The sequence below is a fragment of the Artibeus jamaicensis genome, unplaced genomic scaffold, assembly GCF_021234435.1.
Source record: "Artibeus jamaicensis isolate MK-2021 breed Jamaican fruit bat unplaced genomic scaffold, CSHL_Jam_final contig_923, whole genome shotgun sequence".
Classification (NCBI taxonomy): Eukaryota; Metazoa; Chordata; class Mammalia; order Chiroptera; family Phyllostomidae; genus Artibeus; species Artibeus jamaicensis.
In genome coordinates this window covers 1,375,448-1,388,738 of record NW_026522014.1, presented here as the reverse complement: position 1 = coordinate 1,388,738, position 13,291 = coordinate 1,375,448, and the positions used below count along the sequence as shown (strand labels likewise).

At 35.2% G+C, this 13,291-nt stretch overlaps 1 protein-coding gene across 8 annotated transcripts in view; it reads right to left on the bottom strand.

Moving 5' to 3' along the window:
• Window positions 1-13,291, bottom strand: part of AKAP9 (A-kinase anchoring protein 9) — a 173,761-nt gene that overhangs the window by 36,015 nt on the left and 124,455 nt on the right. For 7 of the 8 annotated variants that reach the window (XM_037136468.2, XM_053655095.1, XM_053655098.1 and 4 more), the window contains 4 exons: window positions 11,109-11,341; window positions 10,103-10,222; window positions 4,158-4,334; window positions 3,412-3,516 (listed from right to left, as the gene is read on the bottom strand). In XM_037136468.2, coding sequence (XP_036992363.2) covers window positions 3,412-3,516; window positions 4,158-4,334; window positions 10,103-10,222; window positions 11,109-11,341 — 635 coding nt within the window. Of the gene's footprint in view, window positions 1-3,411; window positions 3,517-4,157; window positions 4,335-10,102; window positions 10,223-11,108; window positions 11,342-12,698; window positions 12,738-13,291 lie in introns of all 8 variants that reach the window. The other variant, XM_053655099.1, reaches the window with a different exon arrangement.

Here is a 13,291-nt window from a genome sequence, read left to right as displayed (position 1 = left end):
ATCTTCTACAACTACTTTTGATGACAAGGTATTATCTCAAGACACAGATATTTAAGTTCAAAATTGCTGCCCTACCTCATATGGTATATATTTTCTTTCTGATACAAGAGATTAAGGTAAAATATTTAGCTGTGATCCAAAGCCTTGCTCTTCAAAGCGTGGTCCTGGGAACAGCAAAACTGGCTTCACCTGGGAACACGTCAGATGTACAAATTTTCAAGCTCCTCCCCAGACCTCCTGCATCCGAATCTTCATTTCAATAAGATCCCAAGGAGTTTCATATGCACAGTAAAGTTCCAGAAGCACTGGTCTAAAGCACTAACTTTCTTGTTGCAGACAGCTAAACTTGAAGTATCAAAACAGACATTTCAATGCCCCAAAATGACACTGTACGGCATTCTTTCCTTTTACTCAGCTGGACTCCAGTTTCAGTCCCAGGCTGTCTTATTACTGAGTCTATAACAACCCAAAACTAGATTATTATTAAGGTTTAAAGACAGAATGCTATCTGCTTAAATCTTCTTTAATTTAGCTACCAAGCCCTGGCTGGTGTGGCTCAGTTGGTTGGAGTGCCATCCCGTAAACCTGTGGGTTCAATCCCCAGTCAGGGCACATACTTTGGTTGTGGGTTGAGTCCCCAGTTGGGGCATGTACAGGAAGCAACCAACTGATGTCTCTCTCTAAAAGCAATGAAAAAATGTCCTCAGGTGAGGATAAAAACAAAATCATAGTAGCTAGCAAAGGATAGCTATATAGTTGCTGATTCTATTAGATTACTTATTTTGCTCCATTTGTGTTTTCCTTTTAAGTGTTTTCATCTTTTTCAAATGTGTATGTTTTCTTACTTAATTGTAGATTCCTCGAAATTTGGTGCTTGTTTTATAATTGAACAGTGGTGGTCTAGATGTGGCAAGAGCCCAGTAAATGCTGAATGACAGTCTTTAATGCTTATACACCAGCAAGGCAGAACATGCTCAAATGCTTTTGTAGTACAGCATCACAGAATTCCAGAATCAGAGAAATAAATGTGAGGAATTCTTGCTCAATCATTTACTGTGGGACCATGAGCAAGCTATTTAACCTCTCTTCATATTCAGCTTACTCATCTGTAAAATAGAGAAGACAATGTAGTCGATGTTCAGGGACAGCATAAAGATTAATACAATAGGACTTTTAAAATTCTTAGCACTTTCTAGCATAGACTTATACAAAGTTAACTATTATTTATTTTTGCCATCTGTAAGCCAGATCTCATTAGCTCTCTAGACAGCTAAAACCTACTGAAGTAATCTTTTTTTAAAAAAGAAATTCTATTTCTCTTTACATTCTCCTTATCATCCTGAAACTCCTACCTTTTAAAAGTTTTCTTCTCTTTTATTCATTCTGCTTTCCAAACATTAAATGAAGTTTTACACAAATAGGCTATGAGAGTAGCCTAAAGGTATCTTGAATATAAGGACGCATATAGACATTTTATATTTATACTCTAGCAGATAACTGTAAACATTTGCTCAGTGCAGGAGTGAATACCTAAGCTGTTTTCATTAAAAGACACGTTTAATTTTTTTTTTAATTTACTGATTTTAGAGAAAGGGAGGGGTGGAGAGAGACAGAGAGAAAAACAGAATGATCTGTTGTTCCACTGATTTATGCATTCATTGGTTGTTCCTTTTATGTGCCCTGATCAGGAATCAAACCCACAACCTTGGTATGTTGGGACGACTCTAACCAACTGAGCTATCTGGTCAAGGCTGAAAGATACATGTTTTAATTTTATGTTCCTATCTTTAGACTCAAGTTACAGGCTGAGTGTGTTCTGACACCATCCTTGTCACTGTTATTAAAACTAGTAGACAGGGTCAGCTGTCAGGTGAGCTCTTTACTCATTGAATATGTCTGGCTCTGTGTCACCTGTAAAAACTGGGAGCTGGCTCTCTAAGGTCTCTTTGCAGTTCTAAACAACTATGGTTCTGAGTAAAGGTAGACAGTTATTGAGTACTTACTTCAAGAAATTAGGGTGTTAGTAATAGCATATAAAATTCAAATGATAATAAAATATAAAATTAGTAAACTTAAATCTACTATCCATAATCAACTATCGTTGTTTTGGGGCACAGTTTTGAGGTCCATCTTTTTAGGAAAGCAGATAATTTCTTTGACTATTTAGTGTGAAGTAAATCTTTAAATGTTAACTCTTTTCAAAACACATAGAAGCGGTTGCATACCAAAGGGTTCCCCACCTGTCATGCAAAAATAAAAACAAATAAACAACAACCTTTTGGATAAACATTAGTACTATGTGTAGTGAGAAAACAGTAGTGCTCATAGAAATGGTTGTTTCTATAGATGGATTTTTTCTCCTCTAAACTACATGTTCTCTGAGCTGTAGTTTTAGCTGTCTAAACCATTCTTATATTTTTCAAAGCACTTATTAACATTTATGTACTATTTCAGTTCAATAAATATTTGTTAAAATACATAAAATGTCCTGAAAAATTATATGGAGATAAAAATGAAATTTAAAAAATTTAAAACATTTTATGTATGATACAGCCAAAAAATGTATAGTACAATATGTTTTAGAAAGACTAGTAAAACTAACAACAGATAAAGGTTTAAATAAGTTATAATTTAATTAGGAATTGAAAATTACTGCTTTAAAGAAAGAATTTATTTATTTGTTTTTATAGAGATGGGATGGGAGGGAGAAAGAGAGGGAGAAAAACATCCATCAACTGCCTCTCACACATGCCCAAGCCAGAGACTGAACCTGCAACCCAGGCATGTGCCCTGACTAGGAATCAAACCAGTGCCCTTTCCACTCTGCTGGGTGACACACAGCAGAGCCACACTGGTCACGGCAAAAATTACTACTGTTTTGAATGTGATTTTTTGGAGGGAAGGAGAGAGTAGAAACAACTTTATATAATTACTTTATCATTAGTCTTTTGTTTTAAGAATACTTTTAGTATATTATAGAACAGCATTATACACTTCCAGGCCAATACGACTCTTAAAAATAAGAAACAATAGCAAAATAGCAATAATGCAAAGCCCATGGGAAGTAAGGTCAACAGAAAAGAGAGACACTGCTTTGCTGCACTAACAGTACTATCTCCCTACTCTCTTCTACAATCAATGCGTATCTACCAAATTGGCCTCCTTCGTGTCCTCAGAAGTCCTTGCCGCATCAAGGCCTTCACACTTGTTTTCTCTACTTGGAACACTCCTCCTCACACCACTGATCTGTTCAAATGTTCAGGGTCTTCAAGATCAACATAAGCAATGAGCTAAGAAACAGTCTAAACTTTGGTTTTAGGCCATAAAGTCCACTCCGTTCCAATGATATTTTCAAGGTGACTTATTTAAGGTAATTCAAACCACATTTTGTCATTAAAATAAACTCTTTACCTCTTTTTCCTTTCGGTCTATGGCGTCTCTCTCAGCCTGCAACTGTACTTCTAAGGACAATTCTGCTTTAGCTTCTACAGCTCCAAACTGTTTTCGGTCCTCCACCTTTAAATATATAAAAATTTCTCAGAAGTTCAGACATTAAAACTTGATTACCCTTATAAATTGGAGAAGGAGAAATTCTATTTCTCCAATTAGAATAAGATAAGCTACATTAGCGAATAGTCGAAAAGTTACAGATATTCAGTCTTCGATATATTTTATACAAATTCAAACAGGAATGTTTGACATTCTTAAAAATTATTCCTCAGATAAAATGAGGGCTATCCCCTTACCTGGCCCACCCCGAGCTTACCCTACTTTTCCTTTTTCATTCATTTCTGTTTTTAGCAACATAATGAAAACAGATTTCGTTATTTCCTAGTCTGGGGTAAAGCGCCAGCCTAAAGTGCTGTCCACGGTATTTTCACTTGGCTATTATTTTACAATCACAGTTTTACTGTTGGTTAAAAGGGTACTTAAGTTTTTTGGTTTAACTAATGTTCGCTTCTCAGAACTAAGGCATGCAAAGCCACATTTGGAAATAATAAACAGAAATGGTTATAATGTCAATGTAAACATGACGATACATATACATTATACAATATTAAAAAGTCAACAATTTTTTATTTAAAAGAAGTGATGTTTGTGTAACTAATTTACATTTAAAACATACGATCAAAATTAACCCAAAGAAAATGTCTCACCTTTTGAAACGTGTCCGTACTGATGAGTAGGGCTTGCTCCAGTTCTCTTACTCTGCATTCCAGTTTCTCGATTTCTTCATTCCGCTCTTGTATATCCCTCTGAAGCTGCTCTTTGGAGAGCAGAAGCTCACTGCACTTGTCTGTCTTTTCTTTCAGGTGATTTGTTAACTGTTCAACCTAGAAATATATAATAAACAAAAGTGTAAACAAAAAATTTCAGCAAGTTAATAATAACACATCTATCTATTCTCATTTCAGAAAGTATTTTTAAATGCTGTGTTTTTTTTTGATATGAGTAGTAACCATTGTCTCCAATTATGGTGACATTTTTTGAGTTGATAAAACTAAACAGCACTAGTAGAAGAAATAATACTGCTTTTAATAACACTTTAAAAAAATTCTTCCTCTTAAGACTACTTTCTCCAGCTAGAAGGAGAAAAAAATTCATTTTTAAATAAAGTTGAATGATAAGCTCTAATGGCATAACCACACTAAAACCTAACGAAGATGACAAGTTTACATAGTACCAACCTAAAATCTTATGTCAGATAAGATGACCTAAAAAATTCATGGATTCTATTTTCCTTTCCACAATGGATACAATTGATACACACTAACACAGCAGTTTTAAATCCCACAGGGGTGGTAGGGGACGGGGGAGCTTTAACACAATGACTTGGAAAGCTTTTTCAGCCTACACATTCCTGCAGCCCAGAACAGGGATGAGAAGGTGGGGTGGTGAGAAGGATCTGTGAATCTTGCAAGTTTCCCTAAGTGACCCTGATATGTAGGTCCATTCAAGTAAATGGTCTGTGACAGAAGGATATAGGAAGATTTAATAAAACAGCTTATAAAATTAGTTCTAATCAACTGAAGAGAGAAAGCCTGTTATTAAAAAAAATACGTGCTAGTAAGACAAAAAATTCTATCCTAGTTCACAATGAGATACTTTTAAGAAATTATATAAAAATGATACTTATTCCTCAAAACATTAAAAGAAATACAAGCTTATGTATAATTAATTATAGTTCAAGAATGACAGTAATGGAGCCATAGGGTAGACTAAGATTTGGAGTAAAATCAAGGGAAAAGAAAACAAAGCAGGTACAGCAAAAAGGCACACTGTATTATTATAGTTTTATATGTATATATGTCTGTATATGTATAATCTTTACAAAATCAGAAGCTGGGGAGTCAGATCTGGCAAGACTAGGAGAGAACCAATGGATCACTATGTTCCTGGAGAAAATCAAATATACACAATTATCCTTGTTTGTTTCTTGAAGTTTCATAAATGAAGTAGGTCACATTTCTTAAATATAAGAAAGCAAGTAATAGGAAGTGTTGGCAAATTCTAGAGCTTAAATATCCTCTCGAATTTCAATAAACACAGAATTTTTTTCTTTTTTTTGTGACTACTGTTTTTTCCACCACCTCTGAATTTCCATAGTGTGTGCATTCTCTCTCGAGATCCTTATCATAGATGGCTTTGATCATGCATGTTTCTTTACTTTTCTTCACATTGTGCATTATCCTATAGCTGAGATATTGTCTTATTTAACACCACATTCTCCAAGATGAGTATTCTAAGGTTTTCTCTAAACGAAGTATAAAATTTCCATTTTTGTTTATTTCTGCGTAGTTGTTCAAGTTCCAAAAGTGTCATAACTGACAGTTAGAGGTAATTGAGCCAAATACTAAACTAGGTTTTGAAATTATGTATTTATGACAGAAAATCAAAGATTTTGATGAACTACTGAAATCATTATTAAATTTGTACTCTTTACCAAACATAGGGAATCCAACTCTATTTTTAACCATTTCTTTTACAATTATTTTAAAGGAAAATTGCGTGCTTCTGCTGCTATCCCCTGTTCATTTATATCTATAAATTTTCAGGGCACATGTAGAATGCTATTCATATAAATTAGCTTTTCAACTCAGAAGGGATGCATATAATTCAGCCCATCGAAGGACAAGCAAATTATACTCTCCTGTGGAGAAGTGAACAAACTGTGCCAAAGTATTTTACTCATAAGGAAGTTTTCTTGGTCTGCCATCTGACTGTGTTCCCAATTCCATTAGTACAATCCATATGAAATATTAAGAGCATGATATAGATATTGACAGTGATAACAGAAGTTAAAAAATGTTTCTAGCAACCTAGCAGCACAGATGATATATTTTTATGTTCCTTCATGATTTCATAGTTTAACTGTATTAACTATGTAATTACATTTAAAAAATATATTTTATAATTATGCTATTATAATTGTCCCATTAATTATGCTATTATAATTGTCCCATTTTTTCTCCCCTACATTTCCATCTGCCCTGTATGCCCACTCCAAAAATCATTCCCCCATCTTAGTTCATGTCCATAGGTCATACATTTAAGTTCTTTGGCCTTCCCATTTCCCCTACCATTCTTAACCTCCCCATCTATTTTGTACCCACCATTTATGCTACTTATTCTCCGTACCTTTTCCCCCATTCTCCCTCCTCCCTCTCCCTGCAGATAACTCTCCACCTATTTCTGTGAATCTGCTTCTGTTCTAGTTTGTTTTTCTTTCTGTTTTATTAAGTTGACTTGTTGATAGTTGTGAGTTGTCATTTCACTGTTGGTATTTTTGATCTTCTTTTTCTTAAATAAGCCCCTTTAACATTTCATATAATAAGGGCTTGGTGATGATGAACTCCTTTAACTTGACCTTATTTGGGAAGCACTATTTTTGCCCTTCCATTCTAAAGGATGGCTTTGCTAGATAGAGTCATCTTGGATGTAGGTTCTTGCCTTTCATGACTTTGAATAACTTCTCTCCAGTCCTTTCTTGTCAGCAAGGTTTCTTTTGAGAAATCAGCTGATAGTCTTAAGGGAACTCCTTCATAGGTAACTCTTTCCTTTTCCCTTGATGCTTTTAAGATTCTCTCCTTATCTGTAATCTTGGGTAATGTAGTTATGATGTGCCTGGGTGTGTGCTTCCTTGAGTCCAACTTTTTTGGGACTCTCTGAACTTCTTAGACTTTCTGGAAGTCTTTTTCCTTTGCCAGATTAGGAAAGTTCTTCATTATGCTTTCAAATAAGTTTTCAATTTCTTGCTCTTCCTCTTCTCCTTCTGGCACCCCTATGATTTGGATGTTGGATCATTTAAAGTTGTCCCAGAGGTTCCTAAGCCCCTCCTAGTATTTCTGAATTCTTGTTTCTGCATTCTGTTCTGGTTGAATGTTTATTTTTTTCCTTCTGTTCCAAACTGTTGATTTGAGTCCCAGCTTCCTTCCCTTCACTGTTGGTTTCCTGTGCATTTTTTGCTTTATTTCACTTTTTCCTCTATTTTGTGACCATACTCAACCATTCTGTGAGCATCCTGATTACTAGTGTTTTGAACTCTGTATCTTATAGGTTGGCTATCTCTTCATTGCTTAGTTGTATTTTTTCTGAAGCTTTGATCTGTTCTTTCATTTGGACTGTTTTCTTTTTTTGTCTTGGCACACCTGTTACATAGTAAAGGGCTATGACTTAGGTATTTGCCAGGGCAACCCATGCGGCTGTGCTGTGGCGCTGTATGTGGGGGAGGGGTCTGAGAGGGAACAACGCTGCTTGCTGGACTCTTGGCCAGCTTTCAGTCACGTCCCCTACTACCCACAAGCAAATTGGGCCCTTCTGGTGCTGATTCCCAGGTGGGTGATTTTGTGTACATTCTACGACCCTGTGGGTCTCTCCAACGAACTCTCCTGTGAGGCTGGAAGTTTTGCCTGCTGCCTCAACCCTTACAGCATTTATTAGTCAGAGGTTTTCAGGCTTTATTCCCCGTGCTGGAACCCTAGGTTGTGCGGTGCCTTGTTCCCCAGTTGTTCCTCCTGGTTTATCCCCATGCAAATGTGGGACTGCCTGCTCTGCCAGCCATTACCTTGCTGCCCATCACTGCCCCTCCTACCAGTATGGATGAATGTTTCTTCTTTGACTCCTTGGTTGTCAGACTTCCATACAATTTGATTTTCTGGCAGTTCTGGTTATTTTTTGTTTTTAAATTGGTTGTTGTACTTTGCATTGTGTGAAGAGGCAAAATGTATGTATGTACCTATGCCTCCATTATCCAGAGCTATTTTTCAAAAGCTGAAAATATGTTTGTTAGAAATAAGGCCAATAACTACAAACTCTGTGGAGGTTGATAACTCTTCCACTGTTCTAGTAGATAATGATGCGCTATATCAGATTACTTTTATTCAACAGAAATATAGATAATACTTTACTTACTGAGTTTACAGCCATTTTATACTGTGTAATGCTTTTAAGAGAAACAAAATCCAATAAACTACATAGAAATTATATACTATACATTTTTAAATAGATTTCACTGATTTATTTTTTTAGAGAGAGGGGAAGGGAGGGAGAAAGAGAGGGAGAGAAATATCAATGTGTGGTTGCCTCCCGCACAGCCCCACAAGGAACCTGGCCTGCAACTCAGACATGCCCTGACAAGGACTCCAACAGGTGACCTTTTGGTTCATAGCTTGCGCTCAATCCACTGAGCTAAACCAGCCAGGGCTTTAGACTAGAAATTTAAAAAAAAAAAAAGTATTTTCAGAAATAATAGTTAAATTTAAGTGTTCATTATATAGTAGGCCAATACTTCTATGAGTTCTATTACAATCTCTGTTTTAGAAATGGTTAAATAAGTTTTAGGAAGTGACTTTAGCCATTGTCACATACCTGAAGAGGGCAGAGACATGATTCAAACTGGGATGGTCTAACCCCAAGCACAATCTCTTTATAACCATGATAAACCATTTTAACAATTTAGACAGTGAATCTTCCCTCATTCATGTAGCATTCATTTGGTAAATATGGAGTTCCAGTTATGTTTTGATATGAGAAGAAAATGCACAGTGTAGGTGAAAAAGTAGAAGCAAGGAGTAGAAGCAGCCTCTCCAAAATTTTCCAAGGAAGAAATGACAACAATTAGGATTTAGGGAGATGAATGAAAGTGAAAAGAATAGGAAAATGTAGTGAAACCTGACTCACCAATAGATTAGAAGCAGGGGCTGAAAAAGAGTGGCATCGAGAATGAATGAATTCAAGGTCTTAGCAATAAGGAAGGTGGAGATGACTGAAATGAAAGAACGTGTTTTATTCTTGTCTTCCTTGGTGGGGCCTACGTAGGCAGCAAGAGCTCTCTTCCGAACATGTTACCTTTGAGACATCTAAGTGGAAATGTAGAGTGGGCAGCTGAATATTCAAGTCTGGGACTCAACCGAGATTCCAGGACTGGAGATACAAATGTGGAGTCATTTATATATAACTCCCTAGAAGAGAATATAAATACAGAAGAAAAAGGGGCCCGACACTAAGACTTGGGGTCCTCTACCATTTATTTTGGGTCAAAAAACAGAGACTAGAGAAAGAAGTAGGTGTGTCACAGAAGCCAAAAGAAGGGCGTGTTTCAGGAGGCAGGCCATAATGAATGCCTCTGAAAGCTCTTGCACAATGAAGACAGAGGAATGATTACTGGACACAGCCATGTGGCTGTTGGTAACCACAAAACAATTTCAACAGAGGAGAAGATAAGAAACGCCACTGAGATAGAGGTTAGAAACTTCACTGGAGTGGATGGAGAAAAGAATGGGACATGGGAAAGTAAAGAGTGAATGAATATAGATGACTCATTTGATCAGTTTTGTTGGCCATGAGGAATAGAAAAATGAGTAGGGAAGTTTAACTGGGCAACACTAGAAGATAAATGTAAGTAGAAATGATTCCAAATATCAATATAAGCAATTTTTAGAGTTTTAAAAACTTTCTCTGGTGGAAGTAATATTTAATTTCCTGATTTTGAAGATTCACATACACTAGAGGCGATTCCTTTTAAGTTTTTCACAATAGGCATTTTATCTTAAAGACAGTATATAAATTATTATAAGGCAGAATATATCAGTAAAGTTCTCACCTCTCTTGTTTGGTGTTCATTGACAGGCTGGAATCGAGGTATAACCTTAAGCTGCTGTTCTAGTTTCTGTATTTCCTGTTGGAATACATCTCTCTCATGTTCTCTGTCAATGGCTTGCTCCTGAAATTTAAGAATAATGGTAATTGAAGAGACAATGTTTATCGAAGCAATTGTTTCCCTCACATCCCTTTGCTGACAGGCAGTTTTGTCTGAAGACAACAGAATACTCCAAACCAAAAGGTTTAAAAGATAACATTTTTTTGCATGGTATGTAGCCTACACGGGCTCTTCAACAAAAATTTCAGCATTTAAATACTATTTGAAGCACATTTCTTTTTTGAGTGATGTTAAATTCTCCTTAAAATGAATTTACTTTTTTTGAACAAAGGAGGAATTATACTGTTAATTTAATTATTAAAACGAACGGAAGAACTTGGTTAGTAAATCAATTTCTTTCATCCTAATCTAAGTTTTCCATCTAAAATTATATAATGTACAAGGACCTGATTCTCTAATCTGTGAAGAGAACTTTAGGCTTAAGTGAAACCCAAAGAAGAAACTCAATGTGAAATTAGAGATGTGACATCTTTTTGGAAGGGAGCAATGACAGCATGCCAACTGCTCCAGTCCCTTGGGAACAGGAACGTTGTTACCTGCGCGTATATCTTTTGTGGGTGAAACAATGGCAGCTAATTTGCCCTTAGATCCTCACCTGCTTGGGCTACTGGTTAAAGGAAATACTAGGACAGCTTCTTAACTATGAATTTGGAAAGGCTAACTGGTAGGGCTTCTTCATAATCTGCCTATACTGTTTTTAATTCTGACTGTTGATTCTAGTAATTATTGTAATTTTTAATTGGAAATGTACATTTCAATTAATTAGTAAAGACGCATATAGATAAAAATACTAAATTCATGACCATTCATAATTTAAAACTCATAACCTAGAATAGCAGCAGGCAACATTCCCCTGAGAAAAATCAATATTTTAGTTGAGAATACTTACATCTAAAAATTTTCTCATTTTTTCTAACTGCTTTTCCAGTGCTTGGTTTTGCTGTCTTAAATCCATTAGTTCAGCATTTTTTTCTTGTTCCAGCTCTATAAACCTGCTGACTTGTTCCTCAACATCTATTTCTAGAGCTTTCACTTGTTTTTGAAGGTCATCACGTACTTTTTCAGCTTGACACTGTACTTCTAGTTTTTCCTTCATTAGTTTTTCTGTCTCTTGTAGTAATTCTGTTTGAAATGCAAAAATACACTGTTAAATCACAGTGATACTATGATAGTAAATCACCCATAACTATATTTAAATTTTACCTAATGACATAAAGATCAGTTTTATTTCAAACACATGTAGAAAAATTCTTATGAAAATGTCAAAATAACACTCCATATTAGTAGACAATCAAATTATACAGAATTGACAAAAAAAAGTATGTCCTATCACTGAAAAACAATACTTTTTGTGAAAATAGCACAGCAAATGACAACAACAACAAAACCGTTTTTACTATAAGGAAAAGAACAGAATCTAGTTAAGTTCAAGTATAGGAGTAACTCACCTCAAGCAAAAATCAATTCATTCTAAATCCATAAAGTCACCTTTATATGCATACACAATACACAAGAAGATCAAATACTATGAATCTTTAACCAAGGCAATTAAGAGTTACAGGAAAATACAACTGCAATCAGAATTTCCTGTTAGTATTGCGCCTTATTAGAGCCACATTCCTGAGTTAGTCTTGTATGCTCACATGTATATGTAGCAAGGGAAACTGACTAGCAAGAAAGGCAGTGTGGTATAGTGCTTTAGAGCAGAGACTGTGGGTTCAAATCCTAGCTCAGCCACTTATCTACTATGTGACATGGAACATGATAGGCTTTGTTTTCCTTATACATAAACTGGAAATGGTAATACTGCTGATCTCCAAAAGTTACTGCGGGATCTAATAAGTTAACATATGTAAAGAATAGTGCCTAGTGTGTTGTAAACACTTTGTAACTGTTAGCTATTATCATTAATATTAATCATACAACAATAAAGTATATATAGTAAAGTAAAACAATCCACTAATACCGAAAATAGAAGAAATAAAACCCTAGAGTCTTTGTACCAACTGGTCTGCTCACACTGTACTCAGGACTAGGAATATCGGAAATGGCATGCCTTTTAAAACAATACTGACTTAGATGTTAATATAAAAGTAAGTCAACCATAAAGTCTCTTTATGAAATTTCATTGCTTCTGTTGATACCATCATCTTATATATTTCCTGATTCAGAAACAGCATTGTGAAAAGTTATAGGCTGCAAGAGTTTAATATATTTGTTAAAGTAAAAATGTTTAATAAACCAAATTTTATAACAAAAAATCTAAGTGATATTAAGCCCTGGAAAAATAGATATAAGATGATGGACACTACGAATCTTAGTTGTTGATTTCAAATATAAATATGTATTTTTACTGTAAGAAAAGGTTTTGTTACAGAGAAAGTTAGTACAAAACATAACCGCACAATTAGAGCTACGCTAGTTGGATGATGAGTCCCAGGGTCACCCAAACACGGGCCATGCAATTGTATGAACACACCTGATCTTGGTGCTGCATCGACTGCAGCATCTACTAGTCCTATAAGAATAGAAAAAAACAAAACAAAGACATACACAACAGAAATATAATTTACATGTCTATTTCCTAAAATAGAATAATATACACACACTAAAGAATTTAAGTAAAAGTTGAAACTACTGAATATTACCATTGATAACATTTTGAGATGTACCAGTGCTTCTTAAACATTTTACATATATGACCTGTATACTTTCCACATTAAAAATTCCAACTCCAAACCTGTGTTGAACAAATTTGAACAGCCAGAAACAAATTACATATATGACAAAAAAAGTTATGTTATATTTCTAAACTGGTAAGATTCAGATGGTAAAACTACACACAATTCCCATAGCATATGAACTATAAAAGTGAGAGGATATTAAAGATGGATTTACAGTTCCATTATTACAAAAACTGACATGTATGTTTTTATGGCTAAACACACTTTACTTCAACATGTTATCTAATTCCTCACTGAAGAAAAGATTAAAGGTTACTGGCAAATTCATATATTCTTTGAACTCCTACTTAGACGAAACTAGACATCAGTGTGCTCTGAACAGCCACTG